Below are 16,540 nucleotides of genomic sequence, written 5' to 3'. Positions count from 1 at the left end.
GAACACAGAGTTCATTTCATTGTTCCTGGATAAACTCAGGGGGGTAAAAAAACACTAATTATCCTAATCAAAGGCTAATTTCACACAGTAGAGAAACCAAAGTGCGTGCTTTGAAAATGGCTAGCAATGAACACTTTATGAAGATGTAATAAAAATAAGCAGCCACAAACAGGAAAATTAATCAAGCCAAAGTAAAGGAAAAAGAAATAAAGAAAATGGAATTACTTACAGTTCTGGTTATGTGATTTTTAATGGCCTCATTGTTATTACCCTGCAAAAGGAGAAAAGTTAACAAAACTGACTTTAATTTTCCAGATAGTTTAACTATATTCTAAGAAATCCCCTCCTAATGTATAAACACGACAAATAAATCATTCAGAAGTACACATATGTTCTACAGTATTAATAACCAAACTATCTTTCAAACAGATACGGAAAACAAATTGATTTTACATTATCATCCTGCGTATTCACGTCTTGTAAGCCAGCACTCAGCTACTGAGGGTGCTTACTCCCAGTTACAATATACATGACTTCTGTCAACAGGAAACTAAGGTAATGTAATGGGGAAGTACAGTGGTAAAACTGGGTAAAAAAAAAAAAAAACAAACTCAAAATGTTTGCTTAAAACTTCAAAAAAGTAAAGATTTGGCATTTCACAGAAGATACCCTAGATGAAGGAGTTTACCATTTGGAATTATAATGAGAGAATTAACAGAACTATTTCACCTTGAAAAACACTCAAAATGAGAAAACCAAGTAGCAGTAGAATTAAGTCAGTGCTGTAGGTCAAGTAACACTACACCAAACTTCAGCGTTCCCCGTTCCTCCAGTGTGCAAACAGTCCATTGTGCATAGAGCAACACCTAATGTTCAACCGCATAAAAATATTGCTGTTGTCAAAAGACAACTTCAAATTCTGTGCAAACTTCAAGAAGGTTTTGCTCAGAAGACATTAAAGCTAAATTGTCACAAGCTACATTGCTGCTGTAGCAACAGCATTATAATTACAGCTAACAGCCCATCTGCATCTTTACCCTGCAGAATGCAAAGTTATTTCACAATCTCAAAACCTTGCATGCAAATTTTATACAGAACAGGAATTACTGAAATATATCCACTACTGAAATATAGACACCTTTGGAACAAAACATAACAGCCATTAAAACAGCACTCTGCAACACTTTACAAGAGTTTAGGGTGAAAGTGCAAACCTTATGCAAATCAACTTAATATTTACCTGGTACATTTAAAGCATAAACTAAAAGGGACATGTAAAAATGTATGATGAAACACATTTTCCCTCTTCATAATCTTCACTGGCACGCTACCACATACAGACTAACTGACAGGTAAGAGAGTAACTGGTATTGAACCTTACTTATTTGGAGAGCACATCCGAAGGAGGGAAAAAGTCTCAGAAAACTGCTTTCTAATTCTGGGTAAGCAACCGAGCCATCTTAAAATGGCACAGACAATAAAATGAAAACCCAGTTCTTCCTGTTGAATCATTTTGCTGAACAGAGCTGGATTGTCCTGCAACTTCAAGACCATGCAGTAATTTATAGCTTGGAAAGTGTTAAACAACAACAACAAAGCTAAAGCAGCATGTACACCCAGAGGAACACAATGTTTGCCCAAACTAGGAACACCAGCCTCTGCCTAAAACAGATTATGGGTACCCCAGCATAGCTGCATGGCCACAAAACTCCACCATGCAGTAGGGGTAGAACTGAAAATTTGACTGCAACACCTGCTGTGGGAAAGGTGCTTTGAACTAGAGACGCAGCTTGTAAGCGTGAACTCTTTTTTTGGTGGGTCACTGAAGTTCAGATACATTCTAGTTGCAAATCTCAACTGGAAAAACAGTTACAGATTTTCAGAGTGTAAATTATAGCAGCAACACCTTGCTTAATTCAATGAGCCCCCAGACAATTTACCAGGACATCCATCCTGCCTGCACTGGCCATAACCCTTATGATGGGAGACTGGTTCACGGTTAACCCTTGAGAGCAGGCTTTGACGTTGTTTTATTCTTTGTTTAAAAGCTTGACTTAGCTTGCCAGTTACCAAATCTCCATAGTGTTAAACGCACAAACCCATCAGTCAGAAGAACTAACATATAAACTGACCAGTGCTATTAATTCAACCCAGAAACCCTGAATTGATTGAAACTTCAAAGTTCTCAGCAGATTAAAGGTGATACATAGGACAAATACCTGTATCACTATAACCTTAGTTACTACTATTTTACAGTCTTAGGACACTCACTGCTACTTAGCAGAAATAAAGAGACACACACAGGAAAAGGCAAGACACACAAAATACAGATTTTTGATTCACTTGGGGGTGTCTGTAGAGAGAGACTTCATGGGCTCAATAAGGAGAGCGCTTGGGAAAACGCTTTTTTGCTCTTCACCTGTAAGTTCATACACAAGCTGAACTCGGCACCTACCCTTCCAGAACAACTAAGCAGCCTATTTGTGTCATTGCACATAAAACAGAGACATAAATGAGGTTTATACCTAATGTTTGCCAGTTCAAAGGGATTTTCTCCTTGTATTGCTCAGTTTAGCACTAGACTAGTGTAGTCTGAAAGTTTTCCAGGATAACTACTAGATGGAACATGGAATAAGCAGCAAGAATATCCTCTTCTCCTCTTTCTGTTTTAATGTTTTGAATTTGCTCTCCAGCTTGTCTGGCCCCGGCTGAAATGCCTCATGTTCTCTCACTCTGCTAGAAGCGACAGCTTTCTCCACCTTACTACAGAGAGGGAACAGGGTGCTAAAAGCAAAGGGCTTGACATGACTGTTTCAAGTAGCAGGATCACACTGCTTCCTTCTTCTTCTGACTTAAGGGCAAGAGTGCCAAAATGAGTTGTGGTGAAAAAGCCATCTCAGGTAAATATACGTGTTTGTATATACATGTGTGTATGCATACACACACAGATATATATACATATATATATACACACACACACATACACACAATAACCAGATGCCCAGCATCTAACCACTTTCTTTCAAAACCGGTCCACCTAAGGATGTACACTCAAGTCTCCGTACACTCCCTGCACGGCTTTACAATGGTTGCCCACAAGCCAAATACTGCTACTCCTGCTGCCTATTCATCAACTCTAGGATTAAAATTACAAATAAAACTCTTCAGTGGCTAACTACTGTGGTACGCTCATTTGGGATGTGGAAGATCCAGCTTCAAGTCTCCGACTGGACACAGATGAAGGAGGGCTTTGAAAGTATATTCTAATATCCAAGCTAAAGATCTTAACCAAGACTATCAGGCACATTAAGATGGAAGAGCTACCTCGCAAATTTCTAAAGATTTTAGTGAAAGCTTGACATTTCTTCTTGAAACTTCTTCATTACTTTCTACAGTGACCACCCTAGGACATAGCTGTGCCAGTTATAAATCTTCCTGTCTTTAAGTCCTAAAAAAGAAAAAGGACCAGAGATGGCAAAGAAGCCAGGCTAACATACGCCTATAGGACATCCAGGTGAAAAAAGTAAAGCAAAACAAAAAATTCTAACTGCAACAGCCAAATTCACTGATCTCACAAACTCCATAACAAAACTGTGAAAGTCCTCCCCCCCTTCCTTCTACGCAGACATCAATCCCATTCTCTTCATGGCCACTGTTTCCAGTTCCCGAGTTCTCTCCCACTCCTCTCCCCCAGTTGGAAGACACGCTGCTGTTGGCAAAAAACCTGCCACTTCACAGGGAAAACATCACCGCACGTTGCAATATCTCATCACATCTCATTTTTGGGGTGTTTTCTCCCAATACTACCTGTAAAAGGGAAAGAAATGCTACTATTCTCCATGGGGAAACTGTGACCTGTATTAAGAGAATTACTTTCCCAGTGTAAAACTAGAAATCAGAGACAAAAGGATATTAGATGCCTCTCACATCTCATTGGCCCCATGTGCAGCCACTATACTTTGACCTAATATAACGCACTGAATACTGCGATGACAGTATATTATAGTTAATGTGCATTACTTGTGCACCTCACTAATAGTAACATTTCAAGAATATCAAACACAACACAACATTCTTGTCCTCACCTTTCCATAAAGCCAGTGCAAAGGAAATTAGATTCACATGGTTAGAAATAAAAACCACTTTGCTACGGAACAAAGAAAAATTGTTCCAAAAAAGTTGTCCCACCTCCCTCTCCTGCCATCACAGAAGAAAACCATCACAGATTCCTGCCAATAGCTCCCTAGAAAAGCCTCTCTGAAGGAAAAATAAGGCTATTAAAGCAAAAGATAAAATGACACTGCTACTTCAAAAAAGAGAAAAAAAAAGTTATATTCCTTTTAGTAATTACAAACAAGGAACACACATCAGCCGTTAAAGGAATGCCACAGGAGATGCTCTGCCCACTTTGGTCATTCAAGACACACAGTTTCGTCACCTTTCTTAAGGTTTTGTTAATCAGTGGCGCTATCTTGCCCTGAAAGCTTCTCATTTGGATTCCACTGTAAAGGCACCCAAAACCCAATGACCCCCAAATCTACCAGGTAGTGCTGTGACATTTTTCCAAGAAGCAGACCCTGAGCTTTGACCTCTCTCACTCCAGCATTTAATGACATTAAGTGAGAAGAATCAAAAGCAAGCTCACACGTAACACTTGAGCTACACACACTTTGTTACTTACATGCAAGTACTAAATTTTTCAGCCCATGTGGAAAACATTAACCTAAGGCAAATTAAACCAGCATGATTTCTGACATGACAGTGAACTAAAACTGAATGGGATGCTAGGGAATGAAGATTAGTTAAGCAATGAGCAAACATGATCCACCATTACAGAATAGTCAGACAAAACATCAGAATTTAACCTAAGGAATGACATTTGCTTCACAGTTCTGTCTGAAGAGAGGGGTCCACATGGATACCTGTGCTTATTACAATGAATACTGACTATAAGAAACACCGATTTTTTAAATCAACACTAATGCATTTGTCTTCTCCTTTCGAAAGGCAAGTGGCAGTCCTCCATGACACTGTAATACTTAGTGCCACACTAAGTATTTTGGGGTTTGGGTTTGGTTTTTTTAATATTCAGCTGGCACACTTTATAGAGATGGGATTGGTACTGTTCTTTCCTTTTACATATTCCACTGCTGAGAAAGCATTTTCAAAGACTAACTAAAAGCACGTTCACAAGGGACATAAGATCTGTCACTCTTGAGATAAGAGAAAATTATGCAGAATAGCAGAAAAAAACTACCCTGGAGCGTGTATTTCCCTTTTCCAGTGTGAGCTGTCAAGCAGAATCTGTGCAGGTCCATTTACTAACCCGCAAAGTCAAACATATGTGAAAAGTTTCTATGCCAACTGAAAACCAATGATACTGAGGAGTTTGATACATGGATGATTTCCCTTTAGCTAAAAGAAAGCTGGGAAGGCAGAAAGAAGCAAGCTATACCTCGCACTGCTGGATTTAGCTGTAGTGAATTGTGTCACATTCCAGAAAAACAGATGCTTCTACCCCACAGCAGTACCACACTCAGTGGTAAGGTTAGGAGTCAACCTGGAGAAAATAAAGAAACAAGCAGGCAAACCTGGCTCTGGAAACTACCGAAGCTTTCCTTCTCATTGATCCCCTATTTCTGCAGATTTTTTTTTTCTTCAAAGAAAGCCTGATTTTCATTTCATTTTGGAGGAACACCGGGGACTGAACACAGTGCATTATAACAAAACTTCGTATTTAAACTTTTATTAAATCTTGTAATTCTCCAGCATTCCTAGAAACAACATGAGCTCTCCCTTCTGGCAAATATAATGACTGGCCTTTGATAGTATACACTGCACAGCTCAATTCAGGATCGCTACATTTCATTAATTTGGGGGAGTGGGGTGTCCACATTCATGCAATTTGATTCTTTGTTCCCTTTTACGGGTGTCAGAGACTTTTATGAACAAGGCACTGACTGTACTTTAAAACAGCACTTTTGAACCTCTGCTCTGCAGACCTGTGGGGTCTATGGCCTTACTCTGGTAAGCACTTGGAACATAAAAGAAAAAACAAACCCCACAGAAATGCATAATACTGAGGCCCACATCAACCCCTTTCTAGGGATTCCCAGATCCAAAAAAGTCTGAAAAATAATCGTGTCAAGTGTTTCAATTCAGGCAGCAGCTCACAGGTTTTGTCAAGAAAGCATCTCATCAGTCTGTGCTTCTGCTATCTATGGCACTGGGGGAATGTGGCACTAATAAATCAAGAAACAAAGAAAAGTAGAATATTATTGGGTGATGAAGCCGGAAAAAAAGGCAGAAAAAAGCACAGCTCAAAAATTATTAAAGGAAAACTGAATAGCAAGAAAGAGCTAGCTTTAAGGGGAAAAAAAAAAGTTTCAAGACAACTTTGCTTCCTTATCAGTTCAGGAAATCTGTATGAACCACAAGTGGAGAAACATCATCTGCATAATGGTTTTTTCAAAGCCCACTGATGTCTTCGCATGGAGACACGGGCACTATGATTCTGAATGGTGACAAAGCAGGAACTGAAAAAGCAAATATAAACCTCCACTGGATATTCCCACCCTTTGCAAACAAACTAGGATCACGCTGGCTATGTGCGCATAGCACTTGCTTTGTGTGCATCTCGCAGGTCCTGCGAGCTCAAGTTTGCACGTAGCAAATAGAGAAACAAGTCCCTGTAAATAACAGAGTTGGGTGTTTTCCTAGTTTTCCATAGGACTTCCATGCTATTGCTTGAAAGAAGAAAGAAAAAGGAAAATCTGGAAACGGATTAGCCATAAATTATAGAAATTTATTACAAATCAAACCCACTTGATGCAATTTTCCAGCAAAGCTTTTACTGATTTAAGCCGGAAACCAAAATCATAGCTGGCAGAGCAAAATCGTTGCATATGTCAGCTCCTAATTCAGCTTAGTCACTGTCACTGTACTCCAGGGTATTTGGAGGTCATACCTGATTAACCCAAGTTAACAATCTCGCGTCTTCTAGTACTGAGGCCCCACTTAGAATGAAATTGGAGAATGCAATCCTTCGTCTACAAGCTCAGGCCTTCCCAACAGCACAAACAGTAATTCAGCCTCAGATTTCTCAAAAAATCTCTTGCAAGCTCACATTAAAAACAGATGGACTGTGCTCCATGGGAACAACAAACCGCCTCACTCTTTTTTTTTTTTTTTTCTTTTGTGGGAAGATGCCTTTAAAAAGTAAATGAATGCAGTGAGGATAAAAATACAGGTTGTGGTATCTACTGATCTTTCTTAGCCAAAGCATCCGGGGAGGACTTCATTCACCAGGCACCATGGAAAAAAGGAACAGGAGGGGGGTTTTGCTAAAAAGGACTAGTTTTCTTTCAAACATTGTTAGCGTACTGAGTTTTCTTGAGGTTTTCTGTTTTCTTCCTCTCTTTCCCCATATATGGTTTTTCATTTTTGTTTTTTTCTTTGTATCATAATACATTTTCACAAAAATTCACTTTTAGTTTCTTTTGAGAAAAATGCTGGCACTAGGTTGGATACATGAAGCTATGCTTTAACTACCATAGATTTCAAGTAAAAATGAGGTATGCAAATAGGATGAGGCCTTTGTGACTCCATCACTTGCTTCTTCAGCAATTTTTTCAAGGTATTCTCCCACTCTGTAAAAAAAAAAAAGATGAAAAACACCCCACCCCCACCCCCCCAACCCTTTTCTCCCACAATTAGTTTTATTCTGTTCCCCTCCTCTTTTGAGACAGGCCAGAGCACAGTCTGACTCACTGTTCAAAATCAGGTTTTTGGTTTGTTAGGAGGGTTCTGAATGTGAAAGTCTTTTATTTTTCTCTTCACAAGCAGAAAAGAGGCTTGCAAACTTAAGGAAAACATAGTTAAGCAAAACAAAGAAAGCAGAACCACTGCCACCCCTCCCCAATTTCTATCAAAGTGATTAAACTTCCACCCGAGACTTAGCAAAATAGCTGGATAAAACTTCAGTTTGAAGTGATGTTACAATAAAAAAATAAGTAGCTGGGTAAGTGTCCACTTAATCTTTCCACTTTACAACAGCTGGTTATGAAATGTGATGTTTAAATGGCAGCACTACAGGTATGCAGAATTCCTTAGTAACCAGTCGGAAAAAAAAAAAAAAAGGAAAAAGAACGAAGAGGGGGAAAAAAGAAGGGGGGGGGGGGGGGAGGGGAGAGGAAAGGTTATAAAGGGTAAATCAGAAATTTCTCTGGTAAAGATCACTACTTAACCGTGCCTTAAAACTGACAAGTCATGCAGTGATAAGCACCATTCAACCAATGGATTAATTTTAAGATAAGAATCCATGTATGCTAAGGGGTTTGGGCCTTCATGCCACATTTCATTACCACAAGATATTTGGCAGGATACATGAGGGGCCTCTGAGGAATTAAGATTTCATTCCCTTTATTCTTTCCAAAGATACATCATCATGAAGGATGGGAAAAAACTTTCAGTGAAGGAGACAAACTTACTGCCCTCTTGAAGCATCTTAAACTGTCCTAGAATACTTCCTAGAATCTAAAAATTATGTCAAAAATAACATCCTTCCATTGGCATTCCCTTTATTTTTATCTTTTCAAAGTAATAGATGAAATTAAAAGTATTTAGAGCTTTAAGGTTAGGGCCTAAACCTTCTCTTCTTTTTGCAGCACTAGAGAGACTTAATACAAATGTGTGTACTTGTTCGCAATTTTTTTATTAAAAATGTTGATTTTAAAAAAGAAGATCAACTGAATAATTGTCAATCTTTCAAAATAAGATACAATGCCAGAAAAGGCTGTCTAAACAGACTTGCCATCTTTGATTTTTATCAAATCTTAGGAGAACTGGTTTATAGGCTAAGTCAGCTCTTGAATTAAAAAAAAACATGACCATGGCACTTCCCCGCCCCCCCCCCCCCCCCCTTTTTCTTTTTTCAAAATCTTTGGGTCATGCTATACATCCCTACAATGAAAGTCCATTGCCACAAATAACCCATTGCCTCTTCTTGAAATAAAATGAAGTGCACCAGAATAGGTCATCTTTGCTAAACATTTGACTTGAATTAACAGAGCTGGACTAACATCATCGCCCCTTTCACCGGTCAGAGGAATGAGCATGACAACATAAAGTAAGTAGCATTAGAACACCGAACAGCAGCTGGTTTGTGTTTTAGCACCTGAAACTCCTAACAGCTGCATTGGGTTGATATATGAGGGTCCTGATGTCATTACAAAGCTTCAAGATACATGGCTCATGAGAAACGGGAAGAAAGGGCCTCTTTGGAAACAGACATCCAAGCTGAAAATAATCAATAAAACCCACATTCTGAAGAAAAAGAGCATCTGTGAGTTTCAGCAGGCTTCCACAGTCTTCCAACAAACATGCCACTGAGAGTTTAACTACAGTGGTTGCTATAAGCCACATTAAGGAGAGCCATGCAGGCAACCGCTACATTGGCTAAATATATGTAGCGCTAATTTAGAGCAGGCGTATGCATCGTTTTATTTATGTGAGAACCAAAAAGTTGGAATTCCTTGGCTGGAATGAATGGGGATAAATGTATGGTTCAGCAGCAAACTGCAATGCAACAAAGTTTTGGTTAATTTGAATACAGTACTGCCCTCCCTATTATCTAAAGATCTCAAAGTAGTTGTACAAGAAATTTCTTACAGCCAAGATGGTCATAGGTTATCCTCCTTCAGAACAACAGAACTCTTCACTAAACAGATAAAATTTACTTGTGCACAAAGCAGACTCCTAATCTCAAAAGGTCACCACGTTTCATATCAAAAGCAAAACACATTGCTCAGTCTCACTCTCAGTAATAAGAACGTATTGCATACTACGTAGTGAAAGTATTTCACCTACAGCTTTCCCTGCAAGAAATTTAAATAGAATTCCACCCTTTCTTCTGCCTAAAACTAGTAAACGTTTTATTCAGGGACTGAATATACCTCTGGCTACATCCCTGCTAGTGAACTAAATCAGGTTAGGCCACTTTTGCCATCCACACTATTCAGCTGTCAGCAGGTCGCAGAGTCCCTTGGGCCCAAATCACCAGCACTGCCCCATGTTCACAGTTCACAGAAACCAAGTTCAACCAGAATTAGTAATGGTAATGACTGGTAACATATCCCACAGGTTGCTGTATGTTTAAAATTGTTGCTGAATCACAATGACAAATTTTCCGTGTCAGAATCAATACACAGGTTGTGTGCCCAACACAAAAGAAACAGCAACCGCTGTTGCCAGTATACATCTAATACGGTGAGCTGCAGACATAAGAAAGGGTTTCTTTTCTATTTATAATTTTAGCAGTAATGCCATACAGGATCCTCAGACTGTGACGTGGGTTGATTCATAAAATGACTGGGTCAAAATTAGGAGAGACATCCCATGAGTTGATATCCACATTCCTCATAATACCACAAATCACTTTTAGGTTTCCAGCCTTTCTTTTAAATGATAATAATTAAGAAAAGCATGAAGCAACACTTCTATAGCACCTTTTTACTTCTGTGGTTTGTATTAGGTAAGTATCATTACGTGTATGTTTCCAGCAGGGAAATCAAGACACAAAAATATGCGAAGTGCCTTGGCCAATTCACATAGCAAGGCAGAAGTGAGATGTAGGCTTCCTAATTGCCAGTGGCTGCATCACATACCTACAATACACCGAGTTCTTGGCTGACACTTGGGCATCAGCTGTTGGCCGATTAGTCCTAGTAATGACACTAGCAGGTGACAGTGCTGATTCAATAAATAACTGTTACGCCCCATCCTCCAGACATCATTCGTGTTACCCTTGAAGATAAAATAACCAAATTCAGTCACGCAAGCCAGAAAAGGCTTATCATCTTCCTATCCTGAGCAAGTGCGGGTTAACTTCCTCTCTTCCACCATCAACAAAAAATAACAGGCCCCAACCAAATCAACCACTATTTGTGCTTTCAAGCTGACATGATGCATTGGTATGTTGAAGCAATTAATGTTGAACAAACAAAATCAGATAATGTAATGGACAACTGCACACGGTTGCAGGCCACCCAGTCCAGTTTAAGAAGAATCCTAAGCAGCAGAAAACATTTCACCCAGTTAATCCTCAGCCTTGCAAAATGCTCAGTAAAACAACCCAATCCTTGCATGCGACAGGACACAGTAACAAGCTTCAGGAACAGACCCTTGATTTGCCGAGCCCTCACAGGGGAAAGATGATGGCACAGTACTGAAATAACAAGAGAATATAGGAGGCTACAGCAGTAACCTAACCTATAACCTAATAAAACCTGACAGACATCAGCAGTGCCAAAAATACTTACCAGTTCGTAGTTGCTTGGAAAAAAGCAGGGTGTCACCACCTGGAATAAAAAATAATAATAAAATAAGGAAAAAACCAAACATACTTCCTTTGGAGATGACCCAATGATTGAGCTCCCTCAAACACTGAAATCCAGGCAGAGTCAAAGTAGCACCAACCAGACCAGGTGGAGATTCTGAGTGTCCACAGCTGCTCGCAGCTGCATTGCTTTCTCTCAGCTCCCTGAAGAGTCAGCATTAGCTCAATGCTAACTCACTGCCCTGCTCCCATGCTGTGATCAGCGGAACAGGTTGAAGAGTAACGTCTTCCCTCAGGACACATATGCAGGGAAACATAGAGGGATTTCTGCCCCGCCTCCATCCATCCTGTGCAGCATTCTTCTAGTATCATCTCAGTTAATAAGTATTCTGTTATTCAAGTAATCTAGAACTTCAGCAGTTCCCAATAACTTATCCTTGTTCTGGATTTTTTTTTACAGGGTGTGGGCTGAGCAGAGCAAGCAGAAGAGCTATTCTGTGGACTCACATAATTTCAGAGGCTTGGCTCCAAGTTAAAACACTTCCTATGGAGAACATGTTCTGTATACATCACACCAAAAAAAGCCCAACCAACCTTGTTTCGATAGTCAAAAACCAAAACACAAAGAAACCCAGGAAAAGCATGACTAACTCAGATTACGTGATGATCTAGGGAAAAGCGAGTGTTAGCTTCTTTCTACAGTCCCCTACAGCAGGCACCCTCAGACCTCACAGATACAGTCGAAAGATTGTGGTTCATCAATTTACAGCACTCACCTGAGCTTCAGTAATCGTGCATGCTCACTTTAACACGCACCTTGAGATTAGCCCCAGTGAAAACTCTTTCATTTAACACGTTCACCTCCACAGTTGTGGCTCTCCAGAACAGACTCACCTCTTGGCCAGCAGAGCCGAGCCAAAAACTCTGTGGCAACACCTGGACTACGAAGGGGGAGTTTTCTCTGAGGGACTGCCAGTGAGCCGTCCTACCAGCAATCAAGTCACCGTGCACAGAGCGGGTTACTGAGCAGAAGGGGCCTGATTTAGCATTTATAACCCTTAGAATAATAATAAGAAGATGCAGACTATGCAACAGAGCAAGCTGCAAGAACAAAAAGAAACATCAGTCTCGTAGGCAGCACAGACAAAAAGAGACAGACCTGACTGCCCCAGGACAACCCACTCTGGTTTTGACTCTTAGGAACAGCTTTTGACCACTACCATGGAAGGGATGGCGTTTGCCTCCATAACTGCTTATGGAAAAAGATATACCTCATTCTCGATGCTTCTTAAATCACAAAGTACTTATTTTAAAAAAAAAAAAAAAAAAAAAAAAAGTAGAGCATTGATTTTCAACACCCAGCCTCCTCGTGTTCTCCACATTACCCCTAAAGAAAACAGGACAGACGTGAACACTTGAGGTTTGTCTGCTGCACCCTCTGACTCCTCAGTGGGCTTGCAAGCCCCAGGTCTTACTATGCTGCATTTCTGCAGCTCATTTCATGACTGCCACTCACGATTCACTAGTCTATCCAACCAAACGCCCATAGTAAACACGTGGAAGATGTTAACTAAGCTGTCATGATAGCATTCCTGTTGTTGAAAGCAAAGACAACATCTGCCTCTGTAACCTCCTGCCTGACACAGCACATAAAACCTCACATGCCACCTTCGATTACAACCACCAATTCTCTTTTTGAGCCCAAGAGGCAAAGCACGAGGCAGAGCAGTCCGTAGCAGAAAGAACTAATTCCATGCACACCCTGCACCACCACCATGAGCAGCAAACACCGCATCTACGGGGGAAAGGCTGTCCCCCATAGTCCTGACCACACGATTACATAGTACTTATTCTAAGCACTAAAAATCAGTTTTTGCTAGCGTTTTCGTTACAACGCCTAAGGTCAAAATAAAAACTGGAATTTCAACAATTACTTTTCTCTCGCAGCCTATACTAGGAAGAAAAGAGAGAATTAATGGAAACCCCAGAGGAGGTAGGCTGACTGGGGTAGTGCAGCAGAAAAGCAGAAATGAACTAATATTACATGCTCACATAATTAATAACCGGAACCACTGCCAAATAAAATTGTCATCACTAGAGCACATAAATATCATCTCTGCTCTCTCCCTTCCCTCCACTGTTAAAAACCCTCAAGGAATCAAGTACCTCCTTTCCCCTTGGCTAACCAAAACACAATTCTGCTGTAACCTCCTCGATAACTACAGCTGATTTACTTCCTAAGAAAAAGAAAATCCCCTACATGCTGACACAAGAGCACTGGGGACATCCCCCTAGAAAAGAATTTCAGCAGAGAATTACGGATCCTTTTTGGCAGATCTGTGGCATCTTATTCAGGCAACTCACGCAGACTCGGGGCTCTAAGAAGAGAGCTAACGTTACAGGCGACGCTTGATTTCTCCTTCTCTGAGCTTCACTATGCCTACAACAGCTATACATAGCAACCTGACTTTACAGATAGATTCCATCTTCTTCTGGTTGTGTGTCTTTTGCACTTTCTTTTTACAAAGATCAACACCTGCATTAGATGGTACTGTTCTAGGACTACCGAAGAGTCACATAATACCCGTTCCAGCGTATACAGCAATTCCTTTGCCCTTGCACACTGCCACTTACACCACCTTGAACGCTGAACTGCAAAGCACTCAAAATGCATCACACAGCTGAAGACTTGGAGGCATTGCTACTGTTTTCAAGCTACAAAACTCAGTGCAAAACACACTGAATCACCCAAGGTGCACTGACTTTTTTTCCTCTGACTCCATATACACAAATAGCGTATTTCTTTTCAGATGAAGCAAAATATTCAAGATCTCCATGTATCCCAATTTCAGTTCGCATGAGCAGTTGCAACAAATTCTTCCACTGTTAATCCAGACACAGGTTAAAAGCAAAGGAGCTGACGTGTTCACAGATAACAGAGAGGCTATCATGAGGTCTAGGCAACGTAAGTTGAGGATATGCAAGCGGCTCCACCTCTTTTTCCTGGTTTGCAATAATCTGAGACGTGCTAAAAAAATCAGCATTTAGAGAAAAAGCGTAGACCTGGAAAGCAAGATTGCAGGACTTCAATCCAGTATCAATGCAGAGGTAGAAAATGGAGTATAAATGTTTCATTCATTGTTTTAAAAAGCTATACACACTGTGTACCAACTGCACAAAACTATGAACTTCAGAAAGACTTTTCAGATCCCCCAACTGAAGCTACAGCTAATCTTAAAAACATTTGCAATCACCCGGTTTGTCAGCTTTCAATCATATCTTTATTCTTGCAAGAAATATACTGGATATGCATTAGTGTAATATTTCATAGTTCCACACAACCAAGGTGCATTTAGTTTCTGTACTTCCGCACATCCGCGTATTCACAAGCAATACCAGAATATGGGAATGCCTTGCCTGATTTTCAAAAACAGTTACCTCTTCAGTGCCTGTTGCATACATACACATGCATATAGACACGTTAGTCTACCCACAGATAACCAAGCAAATATTTGAAAGAGAAACTACCTGTTCTTGCATACACAGTTAATATGGCAACACCTTCCCAGTGTGATACTTCCTGAATTGAGCCTTAGCTTGGAAAAAGTCCCATATTGACAGAAAAAGATTTAAAAGAATTACTTTGATGAAGAATTCTGACTCCAATGAATCTGCGGGTAATTTTCCTTCATAGGACTGTAACACCTCTCACATCAGTTAATGAGTAACCGACCAACATGAGATAAATGTTAACTCAAACAAGAAAAAATGTCAACAACTGGCAGGGTATCTGGCACTAAGGAAATAAAATCTGTCCCCACTTGCTGTAACAGACACACAACAGTGCCTCCCACTGCTGCACAACAGGTCATTTGCTGGCATCTCCGATATTTATATTTCCATTGGTTTTTTTACTCCCAGATGCATCTTTCATTTTTATCTTCCTTAGTTTTTATTTTCTTCTTGTAAGAAGTAGATGATCTTTCAGAGGAAGAACCATCTTCAAAGAATAAGCCAGTTATTACCAAGGGCGCATTTCAAAGTCCAAATCTCTATCATATTGCTTTTGCAAAAGCAATTTAACCATTTGGCTGTAATGAATCACTTTCTTCCAAGCTACAGTTTTATCAAGTAAGAACTGCTGGCATGCCTGCCACAGGTTACGTGTAACACAAAGGATGTGCAGGGGGAGGAATCTTCATCAAATATATACATGACCTGCTAAAAAAATCCATTGATTCTAGCTCACTACTAATCATGTCACAAAACTGATGAGAAAGGATGAAAAGAGCAGTGAAACAAAGCCACTGACATCCTCCAAATAATGTAAAGCTACAGTGGTGTGAGCAGACCTTGCAACTGTTGCATAAATGACTGTCAGGAGTCCACAAGGTAAGCTCATGGAAATATTTAGTATGTGTCTTTTTATATATATATACACACACACACTTTTTTTTTTTTTTTTAAACACACACACACACACACTTATCTAGTTATTTACATCTAGAGCTTTGGAGTTAAGTCCTGAAAAATCTAAGATATTTCTCTGCTTAGTTTTCTTCCTTTGACATGCCTGTCAGTTATCATCCCCCTTCTCCAACCCATCCCCCGAAACACTCCAATCTTAAATCCCCTTACTTAATAAGGAAACAAACTAAAGGACATTGAGGGCAGTATATCTTCAAATAACTCTGCGCTTTCAAGGATACAACTTGTAACATGTCAAAATTAAAAATGTAAATCTAAATTCTGGAATAAAAAGGGACATTATTGGGATATTAACTTGGGATTAAAAAGCTACAATGGTAATACACAACTTTTTTTTTTTTTTTTTTAAATATAACATCTCCAGTTGTGTGATATTAGTTTCTAACTCAGATTTTTGTCCTGGACATAACAAGTATCATCAGCACTTCATGCCAGACAGAACAGCTCTAAAGCATTCCCAAAACTCACTTAATTTTCCTCTTCAAATTAAGCATTTTTGGACACATTGAAAACTGCAGCCTTATAGGAAGGCTTAGGAAACACAGCAGAAACTGAAGCAGCACTATGCAGTCACTACAATACTGTAATAAACAAGATACAGTTGTGTTCCCAAAAAAACCAAAAAAGAGAATAGATACAGTAAAATCAGCACTGAGATTCAGTGCAGCTATACATCATTGCCACTCTCACTTCAGAACAACAAATTCTTCTGCACTA

General features: G+C 39.8%; 1 protein-coding gene across 8 annotated transcripts in view; it reads right to left on the bottom strand.

The window, feature by feature from the left end:
* TNS3 (tensin 3) overlaps positions 1 to 16,540 on the bottom strand; it is a 234,011-nt gene that overhangs the window by 126,163 nt on the left and 91,308 nt on the right. For 6 of the 8 annotated variants that reach the window (XM_049823713.1, XM_049823714.1, XM_049823716.1 and 3 more), the window contains 2 exons: positions 11,319 to 11,357; positions 230 to 271 (listed from right to left, as the gene is read on the bottom strand). The exons of 1 other annotated variant lie outside the window; for it this stretch is intronic. In XM_049823713.1, coding sequence (XP_049679670.1) covers positions 230 to 271; positions 11,319 to 11,357 — 81 coding nt within the window. The remainder of the gene's footprint in view (positions 1 to 229; positions 272 to 11,318; positions 11,358 to 16,540) is intronic. One more of the 8 variants, XM_049823715.1, reaches the window with a different exon arrangement.

The sequence above is a fragment of the Accipiter gentilis genome, chromosome 20 (genome assembly GCF_929443795.1).
Source record: "Accipiter gentilis chromosome 20, bAccGen1.1, whole genome shotgun sequence".
NCBI lineage: Eukaryota > Metazoa > Chordata > Aves > Accipitriformes > Accipitridae > Astur > Astur gentilis.
Note: the sequence above shows the minus strand (reverse complement) of the source record. Positions and strands in the feature narration are given on the sequence as shown.